Genomic DNA, 11,055 nt, shown 5'->3' with positions numbered 1-11,055 from the left:
AGCTATTGTCCATGCTAACATATTGTAGCTTTCTTTTTTTTCTTTTGGAAGCGGGGGGGGGGGGGGGGGGGGGATTGAGTTAGGAGGTTAGGTGGAACAGTGAATCATTGAGTATTGTTATGTGTGTGTGTGTGGCTCCCTATTGGACCATACTGTATCTCTACAGCAATAAGAAATCCATGAAACACAATGTTGGGAGGCATTTTCTGGCCACCATAAGAATTTTAATAGGCTGTTAACAGACAACTAACTGAAATAACAGAAATCCAGCTTAGTCTGAACAGCTACCAGGAAACGTTTACTGAATTACTGATACAAACGCAACATCCTTGTCAAGTCATTTTAAAGAAAACTATGCAAGGCAATCAGAAGATCTCAACCAAGCATTCATGTTCAGTAACCGCTTTATCCTGGTCAGGGTAACAATAGATCCAGCACCTATCCCAGGAACACAGGGTTTTAGCTGGGAGCACACCTTGAATGAGACACCATATACACACTCTTTCACACCTAAGGGCAAGTTAGAGTAAGGAATCCCCCTACCAGCATGTTTTTGACAGGTAGGAGGAAACCAGACAACCCAGAGGAAACCCACACGGACAACATGCAAATGACAGTAACCTGCACACAGGCTTGTGCCAGGGACCCTGGAGCTGAAGGCAGCAGAGCTACCTGCTGTACCGCCCTGCCACCCAGTTACTGAACAAGTTAGTTGAACAATTTAGTCAAGTAATAAGGCCGCTGGAAAATAACTTGCCAGCTGGCAATGATGGTCTACCAGCTTGACCAGTTTGGTTTGTGTTTTGGTCACTGCTAGCTTGGACGAAGCTGAATTTTTTTAGCAGGGTCACTTGATTTTCTTCATGTGGCTTCATTCTACGGCTCATGTTTCAGTCTAAATAATGTAGCAGGGGTTCTTCTAGAGGTCTCATATACTGCGTTAATTAAATAACCAACTAAAGACACTAAAGCGAGTGAAACGTGGGGCTGTTTTTTCAAGCACTAGGCTAACATTCATGGTGTTTATTGTGTCATGATTTGACCCTCAACCTTTCTTCCAACTCTTACACTAATGTTTCTGCCTACAAAACTGCTTTACTGCTTTAGGTTTACTGGTCAGGGATTACTCTCGCTGTATTTTGGAGTAGTTGATGGAAAATATCCGGAGAAACACGGCATTTTGTTTCCACATTGTGGCATGTCCCGCTAGCCGGCTGTGGGCTAGGAGGTCACGCAGCGTCGGCCAGTCGGCCATATTGGCTCCATCGGCGCAGGATGCAGCTGGGCTGAGCTGCTGCTGCTGCTGCGAACAGAAGAGGGAGTTTCTGCTTGTGGAGAGCTGAGACCCCCGGACCCCACCGAGATTTTAAAGCAAAAACACACCGAGAGCTGAGGACATCCCACAAACCGAATAAACACGCTTTTCGAGCACCGGAATACCAGCGCTTCACGAATAACGGATGAAAAGGAGACGGTAAGACCGGAGCAGATCCTGTGGAATATCTGTTTCTGATAGCGGTAACTCGCAGTGCTGTTAGCCTGTTAGCATTGTGTGAGCCAAACAAGTGAGCTAGCTGAGAAAGACCATTCTCTGACAGGGATTGTAGGCTGGTTTTAGATGTTTAAACCGGGTCATTTGTGTTTATATTGCTCAATAATTCGACTCGGGTGCCGTTATGGTGTTAGTGAACTGGAGTGGTCGTGGATGAGGATAGAAAAAGGAAACAATCTCAGTCATTCACCTGATATTTCTCTAATAAAAAAAATGCACATATTCGCTATGGAATTCATTTGTGTTAAATAACTGTCGTTATACACACACACATAATCCGGATTTGTTTGTATGTAGCAGTGTGTGTTTGGGTGCTCGGTGAGTAGCATGTTGTTGTGAGACAGAGGCAACCTTACTGTAGTGCAGACTGGAGGAGACACTGAGCAAAAGTTACTAGACTCTTTTACCTTATCTCTCACTCACTCATCCATTCAGTCACTCACTCACTCACTCACTCATCCATTCTCTCACTCACTCACTCACTCATCCATTCAGTCACTCACTCACTCACTCATCCATTCTCTCACTCACTCACTCACTCATCCATTCAGTCACTCACTCACTCACTCACTCACTCATCCATTCAGTCACTCACTCACTCACTCATCCATTCTCTCACTCACTCACTCATCCATTCTCTCACTCACTCACTCATCCATTCTCTCACTCACTCACTCACTCATCCATTCAGTCACTCACTCACTCACTCACTCATCCATTCAGTCACTCACTCACTCACTCATCCATTCTCTCACTCACTCACTCACTCATCCATTCAGTCACTCACTCACTCACTCATCCATTCAGTCACTCACTCACTCACTCACTCATCCATTCAGTCACTCACTCACTCACTCATCCATTCTCTCACTCACTCACTCATCCATTCAGTCACTCACTCATTCAGACTCTCACTCACTCATCCATTCTCTCACTCACTCATTCAGACTCTCACTCACTCACTCACTCACTCATCCATTCAGTCACTCACTCACTCACTCACTCACTCACTCATCCATTCTCTCACTCACTCACTCACTCACTCATCCATTCTCTCACTCACTCATCCATTCTCTCACTTACTCATTCAGACTCTCACTCACTCATCCATTCTCTCACTCATTCAGTCTCACACTCACTCATGCAGTGTCACTCACTCATTCAGTGTCTCACTCACTCACTCATTCTCTCATTCGTTCACTCACTCACTCACTCACTCACTCAGTCATTCTCATTCATTTACTCACTCACTCACTCACTCAGTCATTCTCATTCATTTACTCACTCACTCACTCACTCACTCATTCAGTCTCACACTCACTCATGCAGTCTGTCACTCACTCATGCAGTCTGTCACTCACTCACTCACTCACTCATTCTCTCATTCATTCACTCACTCACTTATTCTTTCATTCATTCTTTCATTCATTCTCTCACTCATTCTCTCACTCATTCTCACACTAACTCATTTACACTCACTCAATCTCTCACTCACTCATTCACTTTCAGTAACCACTTTATCATGGGCAGGATTATGATGGATCCTGAGCCTATCCCAGGAACACTGGGTATGAGGTTGGAATACACCCTGAACGAGACTCCAGTCTATCTTAGGGCATCATACACACATACAGAGAATATACACACATACACAATCAGAGAACCCAGAGGCAATTACATTACTCAAAATATTTAAAGAGACAGCATATTTAAAATGCATTAAAACCCATGACCAACAATAATAAATGAATGAGCTTCCTTATACAATACTATGGTCAACGAACACACTTCTTAATGAATGTCAGAGTAGTTTGATTCGACCCCACACACTTCATTTTGCATTTTACTCCCCAGGCAGCTAATAACAGCAAAAAAAAATCAGGTCACATAGTTATATAGCACTAATTCTAAAGTATGTTTTTAAAATGGAAGACATGTTCACATTCCGCAATAGCAGAACAGTCTGTTTCGCTAAACATTTTTCCAGCGAGCCTTACTTACTTTATTTGAAGAATGTCATTTGAGGAATGTTCCGGTAATCGATTCAGAAAAACAGAATATGTGCATATGTCAGTTAAAATAATTAAATGTCAGCGATACTGATTTAACAGCGCCAATGAGCTCCAAAGCGCGGTTAACCCTTTATCACTCATAGGAGATCCCCTTTAGGAGAAATGTCCCACCCCCAGCTGAACTGGAAGTTTTGATTGGTTTTTCAACCGAGTCAGACCTGTCTGTTATTGCCTGAAGTGCTACGTCACCGCCCCAGTAGTTTGAAAAGTGCCGGGTCAAACGCCAGCTCACCCCTGCTGCTCCGGCAGCCCCTGCGAGGAAAACATGCGAAACTCCACACCCTAGCTCAGGATCGAACCACGGATCCTGGAGCTGTTTTAAAGAAGTCTACCAGCTCACGTTGCATGTTGCAACCTCAACATATTTCACCATTATGACTGTCGTCACCTGCTTTAAGGTGAATGGATTTATTTGTTTACCTGCATTAAGGTGTTTATAGCATTTACCTGTGAGAGGTATAAAGGTCGTTCCCTCTAAATAAGAATACCAGTTTATTCCAATGCTTTCAGTAGGCATCAGAGGGAACACACTTGGTTAAGTAAGTAGATATGCAAGGTGCTCGTCGTGGCAAGTCATAGCTGGTGTGTTTGAGTGTGTGTGAGAGAGAAAGAGGGAGTGGGAGGTGCCGGCGCAAGGAGCTCCATAGGTGTGTGTGTGTGTAGCAGGAAGCCTTAGTTATGCTGTAATGCCACGAACAGGCCACAGATAATGCAAACAACAAATCTCGCTCTAGAGAAAGAGTCCTTCTTTCGGCTGGATACATGGGATCACATCATGCAGTTTTGGAGTTTACTGAGCTGTACCACTGGAGGTATGTCACTTCAGCTGATTTAAAAATCCGGAGCTTTACCCATAGTAAAACCCATAGCTGGTGTGGATTATGTGTTAGTTCAGACCTGGCTGAACAGAGTTAATGTGGCCGCGGGGGCAGGATTTGGAGTAAACAGGATGGTAGTGTCTTTATCTCTGAAGATAAAGAATGAGACAGGGATTTTTTTTCCACATATTGGCTAGGGGAGGTTTTAAAATCTCTTGTATAAGGAATACAAAGACAAGACCAGGCGTAGCGTATAGCATGGTTCCAGCTGAAATGTTATGTGATGAATTCCAGGAGACGTACCTTAACACTGTGATCTGCTTCAGGCTATAGGGCTGGATAGTCAAAGTACAAATTAACATACAGCATTAATGTGTATAGTGTAGTTATACAACAAGTACAGATCTACAGATTACAGTAAATACAAGTTACTAACAGCCATGATAATACAATACAGTATGGATGGAAGTCTGGAGGGATATGACTATGTTTTGATTCAAGATGCAACAATTTGACTTTAAATTTATTCTTTATGCATCTCAAGGCATCTTGATTTTGGATTTCTGTAGCCTCTGACAATTTCGGTGACAACTGACAATATGACAATAATGTTTGTTTTTAAATAGTCATTTTTGTCAATTATAAAAATACACTAGGCTTGATGGATTTTAATTAGGGCATTCAGAATGATATTCACTATTTGAATATTTGGCAAATTTCCCCAATTTTTACAAATTCAGAATGAAAGCTACTACATCTAGGTGCCTATGACATAATTTGACAGCTCAGTTCAGTTTTATTCAGAAACAGTACAACAATACAAACCCAAACTGACACTGAAATCTATGTAATTGAATGTTTAGCTTGTTAACAAAACACACATGTAAATAATCTAGCAATTAGTAGGCTTGCTACGCAGCTAGTAATTTGCAGCTCTTGTGCTAGCAGTCTTATCTTATCCGGTTGGTTCAACGCTTCAGGAATTGCAGTGCACTTTTTTTGCTGGTGTGTGGTTATGATAATTCTTCATGTTCACTCATTAAAGGTGCTCATCACTGTTTTTGTCCATTAAGGAGTGCCACTAATGCATGTTTGTTCTCAGTTTCCATTGGTGGTTAACAGGATCTGTTCAGATTTAAGTCACTGGTATACACTATCAGACAGTGATGTCCAGAGTTGAACATCAACAGCTGCCTCCACTGACCTAAAATTAGATTAAGAATAAAGAGTCTGTGTCTTTCTCACATGATTTTGATTTTATTAACTCTGACTGCCCCAAAAATCGGCATACCAGGGCGGACTGGCACAGACCTCAGACAGATCAGTTCATCGTGTTGTGCATTCTGAGATGCTTTTCTGCTCACCATGGTTGTAAAGAGTAGTTATTTGAGTTACTGTAGCTCTGCTGTGTAACCATTCTGTGTAAACTCTATAGACTGTTGTGCATGAAAATCCCAGGAGATCAGCGATTTCTGAAATACTCAACCCAGCTCTTCTGTCATGATCAAAGTCACAGAAATCACATTTTCCCCCATTCAGATGTTTGATGTGAACATTGGCTGAAGCTCTTGACATGTATCTGCATCATTTGAGCAGGGGTACACATGTTCCTAAGTGGTCAGCGAGTGTATATATGATATATCAGCTGTATCAGTTTATTGTCACAATTAGAACAAAGATATATAAAAACAGTATCATTTTGGTATCAGCAACAAATTCATGGTATGGAACCTTGATACCCAGCCCTAGTCCTTGGCTACTGATTTGACCACCCCTTTGTATTAAAAGAGGTTTTTTGAGACAGCGCATTAAAATGGCTGACATTTTATTTTTATGATTATTATAGACATAGGGGGTAACAGGGGTTTATAAGTATGTAAGAAAAGGGGACAGATTAGTATTTGATCTGTATCACACATTGGTACAAGACAGTGTGTCAGAGAGAACAGTACGTAATATAACAGAGGGCTGCACACTAATATCTTTTATATATTAGAGACTTGTCTGACCAGGTTATAAACTGTTTCTAAAGGTTTGGTGTAAGTGAAGTGAGCTCCTCAATATGTCAGGAATGGGTTTATGTGTCTAGGAAGGATTTGCTCTTGTTTTAGAAGTTGCTGTGAGTTTTTCTAATAATATTCTGTAGGGGTTTAACCCAGTGGAGTGAGAATATTTATATTATCATCCTTTTGCTTATTTATGATATTAGTGCAAATGATTGTAACAGACAGGATATTTGAACTGAGCCTTTGCATTGTTCAGCTTTAATTTAAAAAAAAAATACAGCCTGAATGACTAGCATATTAATCTTTATAACTATAAATAAGGCATCCAAGGTTAATTTTGTAATGTAATTCTGAGTTTTTAATTTAAACCTCTTCAAATATGTTTGTCTATTTTCACTATGTTTAATGGTTTCTTAAATTACCCACAATGGCATTCGACTACCTGTTGATAGTGATGCCTACTTTAAGAGAGCGATGCAGCGGTGCTTTAATCCTTTACTCTGTCCAGCTCTCTCACCTCGTTATCTGTACACTCTGCTCAAACAGATCATTTTCCAAAGCTTCTGCATTCATTCTGATACCTCAGCCATCCTGCTTGTCATCTTGTAGATCACTATCTAGCCAAACTGAGTCCAGCGTTGGTCTCCACTACTTCTACAATGGATTACTCAAAAATACAACATTGAACATCGCTGGATAATGGTGACTGAGAAAAGAAGCTCTTGCTCCTTTGTTTTAGGAGCTAATAGCAAAATCTGACCATTATCCCTCAGGTTTGAGATTAACAATAGAAAAAATTCTATTATTATTATTAAACACTGTTGTAGCTGCGCTAACTGAGACATCAGCACGACACACAACTGCTAACTTCTCCCTAAGCAGAATAATGTAATTACAGCACCGACCAACAAATTAACACCAGAATCACTCAACACATCACAAATATTTCAATATAAAGATAGTTAATGTGTTTCAGGGTAGAATTCCCCTTTAAGTTAGACAAAGTTAGATGTTTTTTAATATGGTGTATTGTTGTATGTTAGATATATAATTTATGTAGATATTGTGGACACTTTAAAATAAGATTAACACCCCTCGTCTCATTCAGAGGAAAGTTACCCAGGCAAACGTAGAGGTGAATTAAATTTAGAAGCCTGTGTTAGGGGTCTTCAAACTCTGGAAGAATTGTGGACTCAAAACCCGCATCCAGAACTTTGTGGGCTCTTTGTAGCTTTTATTTTCTTTTTGATATAGACATGCCTTGTGATATCGCAAACCTTGATAAAATGTTATGTGGACACCTAATATTAGTACAAGCCCAGTAGAAATAAAGCTACTGGAGTGACGAGGCAGGATACATTCATATCAAGATTAAACATGTATTGCACAGTTCCAAACCTGATTCTTGAACTGATTAGCACAGTCTCATATCTTCTTCCCATATCTCAAACAATAATACAATGAATATTTAATACAGATTTAATCATTCTGAGATTTCTGAAACATTGGCTTATGAAATATGCAGGGGTTGATAAATGAGACATGTCAGATGGGTGGATTCTCAGTGTGCGTTCCAGCTTTTGCGTCTTTTTCATTTTATCTTGAAAAAAGAATCTATGTGACGTGCCCAAACACAACCATGTTCAGCTGTATACATTGCTCGAATATAACAGACTTCTTAATTCAAACATACAGTGAGTATTTGTGGCTGAAACAGAATAAAGATAACCTTTGATGCTGTATATGTACTCCTCTTTATGCCTGTATGGGTCCTCAATTTAAGATATGAAAATATTACTCTGATGTAATTGTAGAGGAATTTTCTCACATTCCATAGTGGTATTGCTGACTGAGTCGGCTGCTGGCTATTGAGCCATACCCTGACTTGCTTTCGCTTGTTACATTTCCTAAGTGTTCATTTATTTCCCGTTCACAGTACGTCCTTTGGTGAGGTATAGAGGAAGCGGAACAAATATAAAGAATTTATTTAACGTTTTTCATTTATTTAAATTCAGAACCTACTATTGAGTCAGGGGAGAAGACATGACATTTCTGCACTGCTGAGAGTCACCCTGGCAATTCTGTAATAGTGATTCACAGTAATTTCACACTCAGAGCTGTCAGACTGGAATTGCCATCATCATGCCAGAAAAGAAATATGGCCAAAGACCTGCTCCTGAAATTTTGGTAGAGCTTCACACAGAGCAGCAGGCATCACAAGACAGAAGCCTTTCCCATTTGGTCTTGTCTTTGAGCTAGATCACTAACATTAGCCATATATAAACCCAAACTGTGAAAAAAATTGTTTATGCCTCCACCTGGGAAGCCTAATTCTTTGTTGTGACCCAGTACGAGTTCACAGCTCGGTAGCTGGAAATCTCTGGTATAACTGACGAATAAGCTTATTTGATCATTTTTTGCACACCCTTACAACACAAACAATGTCTGAGAGAGGAAATTCATTCTGAGTATATAGACTATACTACATTCAGTACTGCACTGAACAGTTGATGAATATGGCACATTTGACTAATTAATACACTTCTCTAATTCTCATTATCAACTTCTTGGACAGTTTTACACGCTGAAAGTGAGTAAGTAGTTTACTGTGAGTGTACTGTAAGTACATGCCAGATGACCCTTCATTCCCAGTAAGGGTGCGACACTGAGTGACACTTGAATTTGAACATTGAATTTTCGATGATGTTTAGGTTGGGGGACTGTGAGGGCCATGCCAAACCCTTCAGCTCCTCCTTTGTGGAAGTCCTTTGTGGATTTTGAGGTGTGTTTAGGATCATTATTCTGTTGTAAAAGCCATCCTCTTCAGCTTTTTTACAGACGGTGTAATGTTTGCTTCCAAAATTTGCTGCTATTTAATTGAATCCATTCTTCCCACCACCAGTGAAATGTTCCCCGTGCCACTGGCTGCAACACAAGCCCAAAGCATGATTGATCCACCCTCATGCTTAACAGTTGGAGAGGTGTTCTTTTCCTGAAATTCTGCGTCCTTTTTTCTCCAAACATACCTTTGCTCATTGTGGCCAAAAAGTTCTATTTTAACTTGTATGTTTCCAAAAATGCATCAGGCTTGTTTAGATGTTCATTTGCAGAGTTCTGACGCTGAATTTTGTGGTGTGGACGCAGGAAAGGTTTTCTTCCGAAGACTCTTCCATGGAGGTCACATTTGTGCAGGTTTCACTGCTCAGTAGAACAGTGCACCACCACTCCAGAGTCTGCTAAATCTTCCTGAAGATCTTTTGCAGTCAAATGGGGGTTTCGATTTGCCTTTCTAGCAATCCTACAAGCAGTTTTCTCTGAAAGTTTTCTTGGTCTTCCAGACCTTAACTTGACCTCCACTGTTCCTGTTAACTGCCATTTCTTAATTACGTTACAAACTGAGGAAACAGCTACCTCAAAGTGCTTTGCCTTCTCCTGCTTTGTGGGCATCAATTATTTTAATTTTCTGAGTGCTAGGCAGCTGCCCATGGCTGCTGATTGTTGGGAAAGTGTTTGAGGAGACAGAATATTTATAAAGCTTTGAAATTTGCATCGCCTGACCTTTCCTAAGGATGATGGTAACAAGCCATAGCTCTAACAAGCTAATTAAGTAAAATGTTATCTGAGAGCTCAAATCTCTTGATGTGCCCAAACTTTTGCATGGTTCTTCTTTCCTTTTTTTACTCTAACATATTTAAAAAAAAAAATAATAAAATACACTAATCGTGCTTAAAATGTTGAAAAGAATGTTTCATCTTTAACGTTATGCCTTTTGGAGATCAGTTTCTCAGATCAGTGATCAGATTTCTCGCTGCAGAGATTCCCTTGTAGTAAAAATCAGCAGTATGCTGCTTTGTGGAAGATGTGATTTATTTGCAATATTACACTGTTTATCGGAGACACAAAAGAATGTCAGGTCGTTGACTGCTCTATCTCTGCTGACTGATCAGTGACAAACGTTTATAATGAGTACAGATCAAAGCATTTTGAAATAGGTGAACTGGTAGCAGCTGTTGGGATGTACCAGTCAGATCATATCCTGGCTGTTAAACATGCTGACTAAGGCAAATCACTCAGAAAAAATCTGAATCTAACAGTCTGAATCACAGTAAACAAAGCAGTGCAGTATTGGTATTTTATGGCCACTAGGATACATGATTTGTATGTGACCTATTGCAATGCATTTTTGAATTAAAAGAGTGCACTTGATAGTCTCTAGTATGTCCAAACATATACAGAATGATAGACAATGAAAATAATGCACTGTATAATGAATAAGACACAGTTTTAAATACAGCTTTAATGATTGGCTCCGAATTCCTCAGACCAGTCCTACCGTGTGGGTTGTTCTTTGTTCCCTGAAATCTCAACTCTCACAGCTTTAGTTCATGTCTGTGTTTAGAATTGAAGAAAAACTATGATCTGATATCTGTCCTGGAGTTAACCCCCGTATAAGAAAACAAAGGTAACGCCAATCTATGTACACATTTACATTTTGACTACTAGCATCTCATTAAAAATGTCAAACAGTCCACTGTTTTGGAGCAGTTGCCACACAATAACTACAAGCTAGTGTGAATGCAGGATGTACATATAAATACACTATATGG

At 40.2% G+C, this 11,055-nt stretch overlaps 1 protein-coding gene across 10 annotated transcripts in view; it reads left to right on the top strand.

The window, feature by feature from the left end:
* The first annotated feature begins 1,251 nt into the window (after window positions 1-1,251).
* The window catches only part of ptk2ab (protein tyrosine kinase 2ab), a 67,244-nt gene continuing 57,440 nt past the window's right edge, over window positions 1,252-11,055 (top strand). For 4 of the 10 annotated variants that reach the window (XM_026926243.3, XM_053232388.1, XM_026926241.3 and 1 more), the window contains exon 1: window positions 4,306-4,436. In XM_026926243.3, coding sequence (XP_026782044.1) covers window positions 4,334-4,436 — 103 coding nt within the window. In that variant the 5' untranslated portion in view covers window positions 4,306-4,333. Of the gene's footprint in view, window positions 1,475-4,160; window positions 4,437-11,055 lie in introns of those variants that run through there. The other 6 variants (XM_053232369.1, XM_053232371.1, XM_053232382.1 and 3 more) reach the window with 5 other exon arrangements.

This window comes from Pangasianodon hypophthalmus, chromosome 1 (genome assembly GCF_027358585.1).
Source record: "Pangasianodon hypophthalmus isolate fPanHyp1 chromosome 1, fPanHyp1.pri, whole genome shotgun sequence".
Taxonomy (NCBI): Eukaryota; Metazoa; Chordata; class Actinopteri; order Siluriformes; family Pangasiidae; genus Pangasianodon; species Pangasianodon hypophthalmus.
The sequence above is the reverse complement of the archived record's forward strand: the minus strand, read 5'-3'. Positions and strand labels throughout refer to the sequence as shown.